The following is a 19,091-nucleotide window of genomic DNA, read 5'->3' on the forward strand; positions in this document are numbered from 1 at the left end:
CCTATTTGATAAACTATGAAACAATGTGTTTACAAACTGAAAGTCCTGTTGAGATACAGTACACAGCTAGAATTCTTTTCTCTATCTCTTTTTGCTTCTGAGAATTAATTCTGCCTTATTTATTCTCAAATCCATAACTTACTATTAAATTTAGATTCCATACTTAACTAAGGGCCTAATTCCTACCCTAATCACAAACATTTGGGATTTCAACACAATAAAATTCTTATGGTTCATTTAACTTCTAACTATTTCACACAACACTGCACTATATATTTCAGACTATGCTCATCTTAGGCAGGCCAAGAAGAACTGCTTGTTCTTTTTACATCACCAAACCAAACGGCTGCAAGAAAGCTAAACAATCATATCAAAGTTTGATGCCAGAAGGCTCCATCTGGAAATCAACACATCAGTTAAAGCAGTTTCTTAATGTTTTCTTGCTTTTAAATTTTCAAATTTCAGAATTTCAAAATTTCTGCCTAATTAACATAAATTTGCATTTATATACTCAATTTTGCTGAGTCCACGTTTCCTGTTCAAACTTTTCTGTTAGATTCTTGTGTAAACTTCCAGTGCAAAAGAGGACACATCTGCAAAGCAGAGCAACAGGGAAAACCCCACTGTGTTTGCCAAGATCCAGCGACTTGTCCTCCAGCAAAACCCCTTGACCAAGTAAGTATTCATCAAAGTAGTCCTTAAGACACGCCAAAATGCCAGGAATTTGAATGAAAGTAGTTTGCATTGAATTTTTTTTAAAGGTAGATGCATAGTTTATAATCTAATATCTGAAGTGATATTGAATAGAAACAAATGCCAGAAAAATCAAAGTATTTCAATGGTTCCATAAAAAGACAACAGTGGCATTTAGGCTATGAATATAGTTTGACACCAAATTGGAGAACAGCAATTTTAATAATCTCACCTTCCTGACTACATCTTTGGCACAGCACCATTTACCAGACACACTGTGAGCTTTCAGGAGCAGAATACTCTCCAAAGAGCATTAGGGTCTATCAACTTTTTCTCTCACTTGTCTTTCCTAGGCTTGTGGCACAGACAACCAGACCTATGCGAGCTCCTGTCATCTGTTTGCTACTAAGTGCAGACTGGAGGGAACCAAAAAAGGACACCAACTGCAGTTGGATTATTTTGGAGTCTGCAAATGTAAGATTCCATCCCTTCTGCCAACCACCATTTCTGGGAGGGTTTTGGGTGAATCTGTACATGCCTGAATCCTACATATGCAAATAAGATAAGGCTAATATAGTCATGAACTCAAGCTGCAAATTTAAATCAACTGGGGAGATTGATTTTTTTTTTTCTGAAAAAATAAGAATTCACAGGGCTTAACCACAGGCAATTCTGATTTAATTGAACTGGGTTGGAACCCTGGCATTGCCTTTTCATTTGTTTTTCAAGTAACCTAGACAATTCTAATACACAGCCAGGGCTCAGAACCACTATGATAATGTTATCCATGAATAGAGATGAGATACTGGAATTTTAATAAATAATAGAGATGAGATACTGGAATTTTACTAAATTATTTGCCCTCTTCCCAATTTAAGTTATGATGCTATCAAAAGTTTTTATGACAACATATTCTTCCAGAAGTTTTTTTAGTTTTGTTTTGTCTTGTTTTTAAGTTATCTTTCTTCCCCAGGATACTCTCAATTGTGTTTGGCTCCCCTTACAGATAAGTGATTCTCCACATTGGCAGTGCTCACCCATGTTTCTGGTTCTCCTCTCCTTGCAGACACTCAAGCGAATTAAACTTGCCAGACTCCTTGATGTTAGGTGTGGTCATATGACTCGCTTTGTTCACTGGAATGAAGCACAATCATCCATATGCATTCTGGGCAGAAGCACTTCAAAGCTGGAGTGGTTCTCCACGTTTGCTCTCTTTACCACCACAAACCTGGAGGTATTATGTTGAGATGGTAGCAGCCAAAGATGAGCCCCAGGGAGGCAGCAGCAGAACCCTGCTACCAACTTGTACTAGAATTGTAGCAGGATGGAGAAATAAGCTTTTGTCTCTTTAAACCATGGAGAATTAGCATTCCTTGTTACCATAGTGTAAACGAAGCCTAAGCCGTCCCTTTTCCTCTCATTCTCTAGTAAACAGCTCTTGTGACCTCCTTTTCTGAATTCCTGCTCTCTGGTTCTACAGCACTGATTCTCAGCCCTAGCTGCACACCAAAATTACTTTTGGAGGTTTTAAAACTCCTGATGTACAGGTTCTACCCTACAGCAATCAAATTAGAATAATTAGAATCTCTTCAAATGGAGTCTGGCATTTGATATGTTTTTAAAACATGCCAGGCAAATCTGTGGTGCCACCACAATTAAGGATCTCTGAATGAAGGGGCAGTGAGAATGCCCCGTAGGTCTCCAGAAGTTATCAAGCTTCCTGTTATGAGGACTGCCACAGGCAGAACTAGTGCCCAAAGATCACAGTGTGTTTTCTGCTTATAACAGCTATTCCCGCCTGTACGGACTTTGAAGTGGCTCAGTTTCCTCTACGGATGAGAGACTGGCTCAAGAATATCCTCATGCAGCTTTATGAACCTAACCCTAAACATGCTGGCTATCTAAATGAGAAGCAGAGAAGTAAAGTAAGTTATTCATGGGTCTGCTACCTAAGGGTCTGTCCAGAGGGCCTGAGGAAAAAAGATGTGGTGGCAGCTACCTACCTCTACTCAACGGCAGAAGCCCACTCTGCCTCCCACACACGATTATCCCACAGGGATTAACATTCTAGTAGTGGTCACTATTCATGCTGCCAAGGTTTGGGACACTGTCAAACTGCCCTATTCCTACTGAAAGGGCAATGGCCTTTGAATCTGGGCTCTTTAATTCATACCTAGAGCCAGCATGGTTGAACAAAGTTACCATATATTTAGCATTTGTATAACCAGGCCATGTGTTGTCAGCTTTCTGTACAATAACAAATACCTGAGATAATACAACTTAAAAAAGATAGATTTATTTTAGCTTGTAGTTTTGGAGGTTCCAGTCCATGATCAATTGGTCCCACTGTTTCTCAGTTCTGTGGCGAGGCTGCACATCATGACATAGAGCATGTGGTAGAGCAAGTTGCTCACCTCATGTTGGACTGGGAGACAAAAAAAGAAAGAGGAGGGCCCAGAGTCCCAGTATCCTCCCTTATGACAGAGGGATTACAATTGGTCCCACCTTTTCAACCTTCTACCACCTCCCAGTAGTGCCACAGGCTGACCAATCTTTAACACATGAACTTTGGGAGACATTACAGATCCAAATTAGAATAAACTCCAACATATTTAAATCTGATTTTTTGTTTGCCTGATATAGATATATAAGGAAAATCTATTATTCATAATGCCAGTGATATGTTTTAGTCAGCTTTATTGCTGCTGTGACCAAAAAAACTGATAAGAACAATTTTAGAGATTGACAAGTTTATTTAGGACTCATAGTTTCAGAGGTCTCAGTTCATAGATAGTCAACTATATTGCTTGGGTCCAACATGAAGTAGCACATCACACAGAAAAACATGACAGAGGAAAGTGGCTCAGGACATGGCCACCAGGAAGCAGAGAGAGAGATAGCTCCACTCTCCAGGAACAAAATATAAATCCCAAAGGCAAGCCCCCAATGACCCACCGCTTCCAGCCATACTTCACCTTCCTACAGTTACCATCCAGTTAATCCCTATCAGGGGAATTAATGCACTGATTGAGTTAAGGCTGTCATAACCCAATCATTTCACCTCTAAACCTTCTTGTATTGTCTTACACTAGAGCTTTTGGGGGACACCAAATATCTAAACCATAACAATATATTAAGCTTAAAAAGTGAAGAATATTAATTCCAGATATTTCATCAGAGTTATTGAGAATATCCTAGATTTCAGGAATTGATCTAAGTACCGGAGATACAGCAAGGAGCCAAACAAATCTCTGCCTTCACAAGCCCACATTCTAGCTGATGAGACAGATTCCAAACAAATAAGTGTGTGTGTGTGTGTGTGTGTGTGTGTGTATAAACATATGTATGTAAATATAAACCTATGCAAATATATCAAATCAGCAAACATGCATAAAATATGTCAGGTGCTTTAAAACATGAAGAAAGATTAAAGAAGGAGGGTGTGCATTAACTGTCACTGATTTAGCATATGGTGGTCATAACTGGCCTTGACACAAGCAGCAGAGTGGATCCAGGCAAAGGAAGTCTGAACGAACAGAGTTCAAGAGAGACTAAGAGAAAGGATGTAGAAGCAACAAGTATAGGCAATACTTTCAAGGAGTGCTACTGGAAGTGGGTAAGGAGAAATGAAGTGGCAACTGGAGGAGAAAGTGAGTTCAAGAAGTCCTGTTGACCAGTTAGAGATGGCAGAGGATGATTGTATGTTTCTACAAATAAACTAGTAAGGAGGATTTGATAAAGAGCAAAGAATGTGCCCAACTTCTAGAGGGTTTTCTTGAGGAGGTATTTCAGGCAGAGGAGAAGGGTGAGGCTCAGAACAGGAACACAGGAAGTTCATCACTGGTAACAGCGAGGGAAGCTGGGACAGCTAGGCATGGGAACAGGTGGAAGTTCTGTTTACTTCCAATTGCTCAATGAAATAATAGGTAATGTCACAAGCTGAGAGTCTCATATGCACTGCTCATGGATAATTTCTGACTCCCCCCTCTTTAACACATTGTCACAGATAGCCTTTCAAGTATTAGATATGAAAATTGGAATCTCTATGGGGTAGCCAGGCAGCCACAAATCAGAGCTAAGCAGACTAACCAGGCACTGGATGGAACACGTAGGGGATGAAGAATGAAGTATATCAATTGTAGAAGGAGCAGAATTTTTCACTAAGTAATCAAATATTTTGCTCAAATCAGTTCAGTTCTTTTCATTAAAATCTTCTCATAGTTTTAAGGAATGTTACTGGTTAAAAGAAAAACTCAAAAAGAATTTATTTTGAAAACCACAAGTTTCTTACATCAGCTGTTATTCTATGTAGATGTAAGGAAGGCTACAGTATTGACTAGAAGGCATTTAATTTGATGCACATGATGCCTGAGTGTGTTTTCCTCTGTCACGTCACTGTTACTCTTCAAGCGAAGCTGAACAAGTGGCAATTCCATTACACTTGTCTGATGCTCTGACAATCTTCTCCCTTCTTAAAAACAGGTCAAGAAAATTTATCTGGATGAAAAGAGACTTTTGGCTGGGGACCATCCCATTGAACTTCTCTTAAGGGACTTTAAGAAAAACTACCACATGTATGTTTATCCTGTGCACTGGCAGTTTAATGAACTTGACCAACATCCTACAGACAGGTAAAAACTCTACCTTCCCATTACTAGGTCACTCTCTGATATAATGGTATCTAGTGAAAGGGAAAAGGAAATATAATTGGGAAAATTTTCGGTTCCATTTTAGAACAATTAAATGCCAAATAATGGTGTTTGGGAGTCTAAAACACAAAAATGCTTTGAAAATAAGAGAATATGACTACACTACAGCTCCCACATTTATATACTAAGATCTACTTTCCCACAGAAACTCCTCCAGCTTTTTCATTCTTGATTCTAAATTCTCAAGATAATCTGACTGGCCCAACATGGGTCAAGTGCCCACATATGGAACAATCAAGTATAGCCAGTGGGTTGGAATGAGGCAATACAAGCGTGACTCTACGTATGCTCTAGATTTAGGGTGAAGGGAGGACAGTTCCCACTAAAGTCATACATTGGGTACTGACATTCCATCTCACCCACAAAATTATTTATAACATTTTAGACTTTTTAGTTGTATACTGTTTATTTGGCACACACAGCAACCTTGTGGAAGTAAACTGTCCTTGGTGATCCTAAGATTTAAATCTTTATACACAAGTCACTCAATTAATAGGCTGCCATTTATTTCCTTGCAGAGTCTTGACACATTCTGAGCTTGCTCCTCTGCGAGCATCCCTGGTGCCCATGGAGCACTGCATAACCCGCTTCTTTGAGGAGTGTGACCCCAACAAGGATAAGCACATCACCTTGAAGGAGTGGGGCCACTGCTTTGGAATTAAAGAAGGTAAATTCATCATCAGCCCAAGGAGAATGATGTCCTTTTTCCCAAATAAACCCTAAAGGTCCTAACAGAGAAGTCCTGCTGTAGGATCCAAAAGAAACCTAGAGGCAATGAGGTGTCATATCCCAAACAGGACCATCTCATACACAGACTGTCATTGCAAGGTCATTTTTCACTGCTTTTCAGAGCAAGGGTGAATATGCATTGCATTCTCAGCAGTTGGAAAAGCCTAAGAAACTATGGGAATCCAGAGAGCTGTGCCAAGTCTCAGAGGACTCTATAACTTATTTTATCTCTTTATCGGGTAAACTTTTCAAACTCATACATGCGCAGCAAGGCTGCTTCTGACAAGGAGAGATGTCAGAAGACACATTAGAATCCATTATTAATTAAACATTGGATCTTACATCACAAATTGTGACCAGATATTATTCCTTTAATCCAAAACTGGCTCATGCCTACATCTTCAGTGATTGGTGTGTTAGGGAACAAGAGGGATCAAATGGTTCTTTCTTTACTCTTGCAATGGAAGAATTTAAATTTAGACATTTGTTATGCTAGGTTATGTCTTAATCTACTTCCTTTTCTTAAGTTAGAGTAGACTTTTATGAGCAAGCATGTTTTCAATATCGAGTTATAAAGCATTTCCAAAAAGATAGCACTAAAACTGTTCACAGAATATAAATCAACATTAAACATCAAAAACATCTAAAGCAGAGGTTTTAGGAATATATGTATGACACAGATGTAGGATGAATATGCAATCAAACAGTAAAGAAAAGTAAGTTCATCCAAAGTCAGAATTTTCCAAAAAGAGGTAAGCCAATACTTTAAAAATATTCTTCATGCTGATGTAGAAAGCCTTGAAATTGGAAAGAACTAAGAGCATGAGGAAGGCCTAACAGAGATTATTGTTTCCTGTTTATTGATTAATAGGTCAACCAAAAGAGTAGTCCTTTTCCCCTACAATATTATTCAGTGAAATAAACACAACCATAATGAAAAATGTCTATTCACGTAAGCACCTAATTCTGTGTATTAGCTATCTATGCTGCATAACAAGTTACCCCAAACTTAGCAGTTTAAAATTTCTCACAATTTTCAAGCGTCAGGAATCTGGAAGTAGCTTACCTGGATGTTCTAACTTAGTAACTCTCAGTATGAAATCAAGCTGTCAGTCAGTATGGCAGTCATCTAATGGCTTGACTAGAACGGAAGGCTCTGCTTCTAAGCTCACTCATTTGGTGATCTGCAGATTCCACTGCCTCACCATATGGGCCTCACCACAGTACTGCTTACAGCATGGGATGTGACTGACCCCAGAGTGAGTGATCAGAAAGAGCATGAATCCAAGACAAAAGCCCATACCATTACTTCTGACATGTTCTGTTGGTCACACTGGCCAACCCTGCTGTAACATAAGAGGTAGGGAATTAATGGCAGTTACCCTGGAGGCTGAACCCTATTAGTACTTGTAAGTTATTAAGACCCATATCCATAGAGATAATGTCAGTTTCCTTTCCAACATCTATTCTACAACCAGAGTACTTACAAAACTTCAAATGTATTTCTAAAAATAGCTTAAACTGTTTTAAAACTTCTCTATTAAAAAGACAAATATACAATATACAAATACAACTGTGCCACCTTTTTGCATCCCCCCACCATTATCAAGAGGGGAGAACTTAACTGGGATAGGACATATTTAGGTGTGCCCTTTTATAGGACATGTGATTTTAAAGACCTGATAAAAGGGCAAATTTGGACAGATGCTGTTTATTTAAGGAAACGAGTTGCATTTCACTGTTCTTTTGCAAATCTTCTGGCAGCTCTTCAGCGTGTGAGCTCACCCAGGCTCTGTGCTGTGGGGTTGTCTGGGAGAACAGGAAGCGCTTAAAGTCCAGTGACTTGCAAAGCCACTAATGATCTTGTTTGTGTAGTGTGGTTTGACTGTCATTATGTTATTTTGAAAAAGAAAAAGAATTATCACATAATAAACCAATAAAACAGATATTAAATATTCAGCAGAACAAGTAAACAAGTTACTGCTTTGGGATACAGCTAGGGAAAGAAAAAAAAATCTCTTTGTAAGTATACCCTGCCTTCCCTCAGGGCTGGGAAAATCACAGGAAAAGACAGATTTTAGCAAGTGTTTTCCTGAATTTTAACTGCCCGTGATCTGATCTAGCTAACTGTGTTTTAATATTTCAGTTCTGCCATTAACTAGCTATGTGCCATAGGGCATGCCACTTGTACTCAGTGAGTCTCATTTTTTTAAACCTGTAAAAAATGGGGTTCAAGTGCCTGGTGGAGGAGTCTTCATTTATTTAGAGCCCAGGACATACCATGTTTTGACATCTATACATGTTAATCTTTAGAAAAACTCTCCAAATGAAACTAATAGGGTAAACAAGTCAGATCATGCAGATCCTACTAAATCATTTAGAGACATTATCCAAAGAGCACTGGGGAATCACTAAGTAGGGAGTGATTTCCCTGGGTTTTTATTTAAGAAAGATTTTTCTGGTTATATTGTGGAGAAGCCACAGATAGTTGAGAACACATTGTGTTAAATACAAGTAAGAGTTGTGACAAATTAGAGGAGTGACCATGGGGAGATAGAGAAATAACATATTCAAAGATATATGTTTAAATATAAGCATTCTCAAGATATATAACATGTAGAACAAGAAGACAAGATTTGACAAGAAATACGTAGGGACAGGGAGTAGACAGTTGAGAGACTGAGAGAAAGAGAGATAACAATGCCTCAGGTGCTGGCTTGGGTCAGGCAGGATAACTAGAGCCAAGGTCTATTGAGATAGAAAACACAGGACAGAAGCAGATTTGGGGGCAATGACAAATTTCCTTTCAAATGACATTGAATTTTGAAGTACTCAGGAGATAATGTATCATTGGCAGTTAAATATATGTCAGCATTTCAAGACAGATTTTTAGATTTGAAATACACAGTTGGGGATTATGAGCACACACAGAGTAATTGACAACAGGAAGGGAATTAATTCTCTCAAGGAAAACGAGTCAAGTTACATGAAAACGGGTCCAGAGTTGAATGCTAAAGGCCACCACCCAGATGATGGATATAGGAGGAAGAAGAGTTCACCAAGGAGAATGAAAAGTCTCTACTGAAAGGAAGGAAGAATATCAGAAGAGCGCCATGTTAAGGGGGTGTTTCAAGAAGGAGGAAGATCTTGAGTGTGCCTAAAGCTGCTGAGATGTCAAGGAGGAAAAAGACTAAGAATATTCATTGAACACAGAAATAGGATATACTGGTGATCTTAGTGTGTTAGTTTTTCATCCACTGTGACAAAATACCTGAGGGAAGAAACTTACAGAAGGAAGTTGTTCTTATTAGCTCATGGTTTCAGAGGTTTGGGTTCATAATCACTTGGTCCCATTATTATGGGTGTGATGTAGGAGCACCTGGAAGAGTAGAGCTGCTCACCTCCTGGGGGCGGGAAACAGAGGGAAAGGAGGCATAGAGGGAACTGGAGACAAGATAAACCCTCAGGGTACACACTCACTGACCTACCTCTTACACCTAGGCCCCATCACCTCCCAAAAATGCCATCAGATTATGAATCTATGAATGGATTAATCCACTGATAGACTTAGGAGCCCTCATGATCCGAAAAGCCCCACCTCTTGAGTATTTTCGCCCTGGGTACCAAGCTTTCAATACATGAGTCTTTGGGGGATATTCCATATCAAAACCATAATACTTGGTATGAGCAGTTTGGGTGCAATGGTAGGGTTGGAAACCAGATTCTACATGTTGAGAAAGAATGAAAAGTGAAACAGAATAAAGAATGAATGTTTGGAGGCAGGAAAGAGCTAGAAGAGGATGTAGAGTTGAGGGAAGCATTTTTTAGAATAAAAAAGGCTTGAGCAGTCCACTCATTCTTTCATTATTCATTCACTTTATCAGTGGTCTCCATAGAGCCAGGCAATATTCAAGAGACTAAATATATAAAGGATATTTAAATGTCAAGGGGAAGGATCTAGTAAAGAGAGAGGCGGGTAGGGGGGAAGGCTTTGAATATAAGGGAAAAAATAGGAAAATAGAAGGAGAATCCTGAGATCAGAAGAGATCTTGAGCACAGGTAGAGGAATTAGGCTTAAGGTCAACAGAAAGGAAATCTCTCACAGGGTACAGTGGTACATATCTATAATTGCAGCTACTTGGGAAGCTGAGGCAGGAGGATCACAAATTCAAGTCCAGTCTGAGCAACATAGTGAGACCGTCTCAGAATAAAAAGGGCTTGGGGTGTAGCTCAGTGGTAGAATACTTGCTTTTCATGTATATGGCTCTGGATTCAATATCCAGTATACAGAAAGAAAGAGAGGGGGAAGGAAGGAAGAAAAGGAAAGAAAGAAAAGACATCTCTCATCTGAACAACCAAAAGAATACAGAATAGCATGTGTGTGTGTGCAAATATAAATTTACAGGTAATGAAGATAGTATCTCCATTTTAATAATAAAGCCAGTGCTCAAAAGAAAATATGTTAAAGTTTATACTCTTTCAACTCTCTGGGCTAAAGACTTACAATGGACAGGAAATTTACCTGGTGCCCCAGGCAGGGTAGTAGTTTAGTTTGTTTTAAATTAATCTGCTATAAATATCTAACAAAGCACACCCAAGTACAGCTGGATAGACCAGGATAGTATATCATATATATCTTATATCTTATATATCCATGATATCTTATGTTTTCTTCTAGTGGTGTGGTAATAGGTTCTTCTGCAAATTATTCCATTGGAAGTTTCATTGAATTGGCACTATACATCTGCCTCTATGAAATTTTAACTGCCCTTATAGATTATTGTATTTGGCACTTCCTGGCTAGACCGCCACTTAACCTGCCCTTCCTTTATCAGTGATTCAAAACTACCTGCAGAGTTATCTACATACCTACCTGGCATCAGTCCACCCCTAGAAATTCTGATTCCAGAGGCCAGGAATGAGATCAAAGAATTTATATTGTTTAAACTTCATGGGTGATGTTGATGTCCTAGCAGGGTTCACAAGCACCACTGTCCTGCCTTATTTGGTGGCCTGTCTAATCTCCCAGCTCTAACAGTATTTGTTGACATTTCTTTGGTGACATTCTAAAAGTATATTTGTTTTGTTTTTGTTTTTACAGAAGACATAGATGAAAACCTCCTGTTTTGAATTAAGATTTGAAGAAGTCAAACTTTCCAGCATTCTCCTCTGTTCTAACCACTTCTGAAATATATGCAGCCATGATACTGGTAGATATATACTTAGCAAAATATCTGCATGTATGAGAAGACAATGAGAATAACTGCTTGGTAAAATATATACACCAAGCATTTAACATTAACTTAGGAAATAGAACTTTAAAATTAAGTAATGTCAGTATATACAAAAGACTGTAAACCATTTATATAAATAGGAGCTTAATTCATAGTGATTTCACTCTCTGCATCAATTCATAATTACTAATTATAAAACTTAAAAAATAATGTGTTCATAATGTCCATAACATAATGTGCACTTCAATAAAATGGAATATTTGTGCTTAACATGTATTGTTAATATCTTAATATCCTAATAAACAGTCCATAAAAAATCCAAATGCCTATTCAATTTTATTTCTAGGCATTTATTTAAATAAACAAATTTATTTAGATAATCCCTCAGTGAATGATCAACCCAGGACTCACAATTCAAATCAAATTATAATTGTGCTTTCTAGTCCTTATTACAAGAGAAAAGAGTGAGTGTGATTTGAAAAGTGTGAGACATTTCCAATGGAAAACAATACTTGGAGGTAAAAATAGTAGTTGCTCATGAAAATCCTTCATCATTATATAAATTCAACAGGAAAAATTGAATTAAAGTGCTTTTAAGCCAAACTCAATTTAAAATGTGGATTACTATGCACATCTTGATCCAACTAATTGTAACTTTTGTACAGTTGTTTGTGTGCATGGGGGAGGAGAATCTAAAAAATTTCTACACAATCCATTTTTTCAAAATAAAGTTAATGAAAGATAAAACAGGTCAGTGGAGAGCCATGAAGTGTCATGATAGTGTGGTGAGAGATGGACATTACCACTATAAACTGATAGGGAAAAAGTCATAGAAAATGTGTGCTTTTATTTGTGCTCTTCTTTAGTAACTATTGTGGTTAAAGCTGGATCCCCGAAATATTTATATAAATGAGACCATACAGTTTTCCAAAGTCTGAAGCAAAGCAATAAAAGATGCTGTCATCCACTTTATTCCACTTACAATATTTAAAAGAGGGTCTTCAAAAACATCTTTCTATCTCACTTTTAAGATATCACTACAATTAACTTTATTTTTATCTTTTTTCTTCACTCAGTAAGTCCCTTGCTTTTAACCAGAGTCACATTAAACCATGTCCTTTCCAAACAATTAAGTTCAATTAATCTTAATGCTAAGGACACTGCCTATTTACTAAACTTTTTAATTTGAAGATAATTTTCATTTTGAAATGAAAATAGCACTTAACATAGAACATTCTAAACCTTACATTTCTCTAGCAGCTAAGGCTTCCATATGTATACCTGGATGACACATTATAGAAACATTAATATTCTTGACAGATATCATTTTTAATTATGGGTTTGTTGTGATAAAGATCCACTCTAACCTCAACCAAAGAGATGAAGTTATTTTCTTAGTAATCAGGCTTTAAATCTCTGTGTAATTGAGATACTAAAGTTGGAATTCCCAGTCCGAAAACCAATTGTTCGGTTTAGCTTTGAATCGTATGACTCATATTGCCCGTGACTATAAAGGCATTAGTAATATGATTTAAACACCTGATGGGTAAAGAGGCTCTAGGAGATCACACTGCTTCCCGAATCTGTTGCTCCGAAGGCCATTTGAAGCAAAGGTAATTAAAGAGAGAGAATTTGGATGATTCTATTGCACTAGATAAAAGAATGTAAGATATTCTTGTGTTGGCTAATTTAATGATAAGATCCACTTATCAAAGCAAGAAAGAACTTCAAAAGTTTTAATTCATGAGCAATAAAAATACAAAGGAAAGACATGAAAAAGAAATGGAAAGGAAATAAGTTGTCTAAATTCCAGCAAAGTAGCACTAAGAAAATTTAGAATTAAGTTTTAAATATATATAAAAAGCTAAAGCATTATCTATAAATAGTTATAACTTATCTCACATACTGGAAGTAAGCATTAATAAGAATATGATGAAGTTCTTTCAAAATCAAATTCTGGGGTACAGTGATTTGGTTTGAAACTCACAGCAAGTTCATTTGAATTAAGTGTATTTTTAAAACATTTAAATGTTTACTTGCACAAACAACAGGTCAGTAAATATTATGTTGAGTTGCTTTATTGAATTTATTCATACTATAATTATTTTCTACCAACCCATTATACCTTACAAATTTTTTCCTATATACTCTCTTCCTGAGAAACTGTGTTCATCAATAACAGCATACAGACTATGTGAAGGTCTGGTAAGTCTCTTGGAGAGACAAGCTCCAAGCAGATTTATTTATGTATTACATAAAAATTGTCCTCTCGTTTCAGCCACGATGATAAATAATATTGCTAATAATAAGCATTATGCAACATTAAAGATTAAAGATTTGAGTATAGAAACCACAATTCAAACAACTGAACAGATACAGGCTGGGTTGTGGGTTATAAGAAAGGGTAGGAGATGGCGAGCAGTATTAGGAGTCAGAGACGGCATGTCTGGTTGAAAGGCATTCCACACTTTTTAAAATGCTCTTCTGGGTTTACACAACCTGAATCTGAATCTGGAGGCAGGAGTTAACTTGACCATTATTTCAACATCTCTACCTCAACTATCTAATTATAATGGAAACAGGACTTAAAAGAAAACTGGAAATGATCTCCTGACCTTCAATTCCAGGCTCTACCTTCAGAATGAAATTTCTCATTGTGGCTGGCCTTTTGAGCACTGCCATTGCTCTGCCCATCCCTGTGAGTACTCCCTCCTCAGCTGTTGACTCAATTTCAGATTTGGAGTCTTAAAGTCATTGTATTTCTGGGCTAGAAAGCATTTCCTATGTCTTCTCATCTCACAAAAGAAGAGGGTGGAACCCAGGAAAGTCGTGAGCTCAGGAATTCACCACTCTCTCAGTTCAATGTACTTCCTAGTACAAATCCCAGCTCCATGTGCCATTTACTAAGTGACCTTGGTCAAGGAACTAACCCATGGTTTTCCTGCCTGTAAAATGAGTTAAAAGAACAATCTCAGAATAGTGTGGAGATGGTAAAATATATCTCAAGTACTTAAAAGTCCTAACTCAAATCATAGGAAGCTCTCAGCAAACTTCACAATAGAGAACAAGTTTCTACAGTGACTTTGGTCTAAATTAAGCAGTTTGAATTGATCTTCATTTAGAATACCCTTCCCCTAAACTATCTCAGGTTTTCTTAAAAGGCTGTTCTGTAAAAATTCTCTGACACCATAAGAGTCTTTTAGATCTGATTTTATACCAAGGAATATTTAAGACTACCTGTACTGATTACTAAGTTACAAATGTAAAAACGTATGCTTGAATTATATTTGAGTCCAGTATAGAGATAAACCCGTCCAAAATTTTTTGTTGTTCTTTTTAAATATACATGAGTGTATTGTGACATATAATGCATACATGGAATATAACTTATTCTAATTAGCGTCCCATTCTTCTGGTAGTACATGATGTGGAGTTACACTGGTTGTGTATTCATATATAAGAACAGGAAAGTTATGACCAATTCATTCTACTGTCTTTACTATTCCCATCCCTCCTCCCCCCTTCATTTCCCTTTGTCTAATCCAATGAACTTCTTTTCTTCCCCTCGTTACCCTTCCTTGTTGTGGGTTAGCATTCACATATCACAGAGAACATTTATTTGGTCTTTAGTTTTGGGGATTGCCTTTTTTAACTTAGTATAAAAGTCTTCTTTCATCCATTTACCAGCAAATGCCATAATTTCATTCTTCTTTTTGGCTGAGTAATATTTCATTGTGTGTGTGTGTGTGTGTGTGTGTGTGTGTGTATGTACATATCACATTTCCTTTATTCATTCATCTACTGTAGGGCACTAGTTGGTTCTATAGTTTGGCTATTGTGAATTGAGCTGCTATAAACATTTAGTGGCTATGTAGATGTAATATGCAGATTTTAAGCCTTTTGGGTATAAACTGAGGAGTAGCATAACTGGGTCAAATGATGGTTCCATTCCAAGTTTTCTAAGAAATCTCCATACTGCTTTCCACAGTGGTTGCACCAATTTGCAGTCCCACCAGCAATGTATAAGTGAACCTTTTCCCCCACATCCTCACCAACATTTATTGTTACTTGTATTCTTGATAATTGCCACTCTGTACCTAATGCGGGGGTGGAAGCCAGGGGAGTAAAAGAAAAATGGAGGAACTTTGGATTGTGTAGAGAGAAATGAGGGGAGGGGAGGGGGCAAGGGAAGGAAAGATAGTGGAATGAAACAAACATCATTACTCTAAGTACATGTATGATTACATGAATTGTGTGAATCTACATCATGTACACCCATAAAAAAGTTGTACCCCATTTGTGTACAATGAATCAAAATTCAGTCTGTAAAAATAAAAATAAATAAAATTAAAAATAAATAAAGTTCAAATTTTGAAAACCATATCTGGATCAAAAGATATATTCATATATAGTGCTCCTAGATAAAAATCTAATCCAGGCCACATTCTTCACGCCACAGTTGACAAGTACTGTTTTATTTTGTTGCAGTGCTAGGGAGTGAACCCAGGGCTTCAGCACATGCTAGGGAAACACTCTACCACTGAGCTACATCTTCAGCTCTGACAAGTATTAACTGTCTAAAGCTCCAAACCATTTATATTGACTGTTTCTTTAAGATTATTATGCTCCTGGAAATGTTCCAGTATACATAATTCATTAATTCTGATATGTACTTTTCATATTTTAGCATCACTGAAATTGAAATATCTTTCAAATGTGATGTAATGAAGCATTATGGCAGCCAAACAGCAGTGTTTTTCTTCTGGAGTGGTGATATATGAAATAATGTTGCATTTTAGAATGACGGCATCTTAGAATACATGAAATACAGTAATTCCAGAACACCAGTTAACTTCATCTTTATAGACCTTCTGCTACCAACTGACTATAACCATGCCTTCCCATTTGTATGAGACCTGTAAGTTCAATCTGTGTTTACTGTAGTCTGAATATGCATTACTAACTAAGCAAAAAACCTCTCCCCCGCACATTTTATAACAAATGAGATTTCAAAGGAGTGAGGGATCTTTCAATATTTGAGTTTGGGGATACAAAACTTAATTTTACCCTCCCATATTCCCTTCACTTTGAACTTAAAAATGTTAAAAACCAGAGAACACTATTGATTTCAGAGATTTTTTTAAGGCACGTTATTCACAACTAATCTTAAGAAATGTAAATAAAGGCATTGGATATAAGTTTAAAGGCAAAAAGTACTCCAATGTTCTAAATCATTGGACAAAATTAATTCAGGTTTTCCCATTAGATATTAAACTGCTTCTATTTCAGAGGTGAAGCTACATCACTGTCAGGTATAATGCTCAATGGTGAATTGTTATCTATTCTCTTTTAAAACCAAATTAATGGATCACTTACTATCTTTTGCTGCCTTACTTTATTGCTCTTGTTATTTTACAAGTTTGAACAATCTGGAGGAAGTTCCAGTGCACAGGTAAACTTCTAGTTGTATCTTCAAATGACACATTCATCATTTTAAGTGTTTTCATTGTCGGAATCACTCACATTATATTTCTTTTCATAGAGATTTAACTTTTTCCCACTACAAGTGTCACCGTTTTTCCCTCAGATCTTATTTCCCCAACCTCCACAAGTGCCCCCGGTAAGCATGGGTTTGGGAATATCAAATTGATTAGTAGGACAATGGTTATGAAACTTTCTGAATTTTCAAATGGAAATAGGTCACCAGGCATCAGCAATTCACACTCCTGTTCCTGCATATCTTGTGATGGGGTGTGACAAAGGATGAGCAAATTTCCCCCAAATCATCAATAACCTCCTCCAGTGTCTTTCTATGCCTGCCATCAAAAAGATGTTATCTGCACTGATTACGTTCTGATACCCGCTAGTTACTCTTCATAAGACACCACCTCTATGACATCCATTCTTTTGTTTTTACTAAATATCTTTGCTGCTTTCTTTTCTCTAAAAAGTTTTCCCCAGCTTTCTACAACTCTTTATCAAAGATCAAACAAACTATTTCTGTTTTTGTTGGGGTTGCTCCTATCTCTCCTAATATATTTTATATACCTTTTTAATAAAGGCTGGAAGAACACTAAACAGTTTCCTTTAGTCTATATATAACACTTTTGTAGACAGCATTCATTCAACTAAGTGTCTACCACATAATAGGGGTGATGGTGAATGCTAGAAACACAAAAAGCATTAGATAAGTTCATAATCTGATAAGGAAGACAGATTGACCAACGAAAACTACAACACAGTTTGATAAATGCTCCTACACACATACAAAGCTAGATTAGGCTGCAAGTCAGACTTCAAGAAGGAGTTAGCATCTGGGCCAGGTCTCAAAGGATGAGGAGTGGGACATTTGGAGAGGAAGAACAGTAAGTGCAGGGGCACAGATCTGAAAAGCACAAGGCAATTTGGGGAAAGAATAATTAATACAAGGAGGCTGCAACACATGGTTGGGACCATGTCAAAGTTGGACAATACTTAAATAATGATGTTCCAAAAAGTTCAAACACATTTTAAAATAGCACCTTGTCCGATTTCTTGTCTGATTCTCTAAATATCTTTAAAATACAAACATAACTTTCTTAACTTAGTTTTATATCTAAGTGTAAAAAACATTTCCCCTTATAGTTCATTTCAAACTGTTTCAACTGTAAATAGGCTTTGGAAATTTGTGGCTAAAGTTGTCCTCAATGGAACATTTCTTTCCCTTTAATGTTTTCACATATCAAATTTTAGCTGCTTGATTTCTGGGTACTTGCTTTTATAATTAATTGCTAATTATTTTGTTTTTCTAATAGGAGCTAAATACACTATCTCCCTTTTTTGGCTGAAATTCACTATGATTTAAGTAGTTTAAAACCCTAAAGTTTTAGTTTTTAATTATAATTTAGTAGTCTTCATTAACATCTTCTTTTTTGAGTCTGTGTATGTGCGTTTATATTTCATCAAATAGAATTTTTTGTTAAAGAATAGTATTATCCAGGATATCAACAAATTAAAATAAATTATTATAAATATTACTTAAAATGCAATGATAAATTCACTATTATTTCTGTTCCTGGCTCATTAACATCTTTTATTTTAAATTATGTATCTATATGTAGGAACAAAAAGGAATATAGGAATCACTAGTATTGGAAATGGAAACTCTTCCTACCACTAGAGGGCAGAATAGTATTTAAAAGTAGGCAAGTAAAGCCCACTGGAATTTGCAAGAACTGTAACACTGATTCACAAGTCAGATTGTCAGGCTTTACTTTTGAAAGATCAAGCAAAATGACCATACCTCTTGAAAGAAAAATAAATCATACAGAATCCTATGCTTCCTAAGGGAGGTGTCTTGTGTACTGTTATGCCCAGTCCTAGACACAGAACAATTGCTCAATACACATGTCAAGCATGGGGATGAAGAGATGGTTGGAAGAATAAGTGAATGAGTAGTGAGGAAAAAAGCCCAAAGGAAATGTCTGTAGTTTGTTTTTTTTCATAATTCATTTTTTTCCCTTCTTTAGATTCCAATTCCTTTTCCTTTTCCTTACGATCCAAACCAGGTAATTATACTTAAAGCTTCAAGAAAATATTTAAATGAATACAAAATATAAACTTGAAAATCTCTAGATTTTAATTGAAGAGATTTTATACCAAGAATTAATGATTAGCATTCTTTTTTGGGGTCTACTAGTTATTGATATTTTGTCTGATTTGAACAAATCAATGTACAAATATAGAC

At 36.7% G+C, this 19,091-nt stretch overlaps 1 protein-coding gene across 1 annotated transcript in view; it reads left to right on the forward strand.

Moving 5' to 3' along the window:
- Positions 1 to 11,357, forward strand: part of Sparcl1 (SPARC like 1) — a 37,216-nt gene extending 25,859 nt beyond the window's left edge. Inside the window, exons 6-11 of the mRNA XM_047566989.1 lie at positions 557 to 675; positions 1,047 to 1,167; positions 2,482 to 2,618; positions 5,176 to 5,324; positions 5,921 to 6,069; positions 11,233 to 11,357. Of these exons, the coding sequence (XP_047422945.1) occupies positions 557 to 675; positions 1,047 to 1,167; positions 2,482 to 2,618; positions 5,176 to 5,324; positions 5,921 to 6,069; positions 11,233 to 11,261 (704 nt within the window). The 3' untranslated portion in view covers positions 11,262 to 11,357. The remainder of the gene's footprint in view (positions 1 to 556; positions 676 to 1,046; positions 1,168 to 2,481; positions 2,619 to 5,175; positions 5,325 to 5,920; positions 6,070 to 11,232) is intronic.
- Positions 11,358 to 19,091: the final 7,734 nt, after the last annotated feature.

This window comes from Sciurus carolinensis, chromosome 10, assembly GCF_902686445.1.
Source record: "Sciurus carolinensis chromosome 10, mSciCar1.2, whole genome shotgun sequence".
NCBI classification, from domain to species: Eukaryota; Metazoa; Chordata; class Mammalia; order Rodentia; family Sciuridae; genus Sciurus; species Sciurus carolinensis.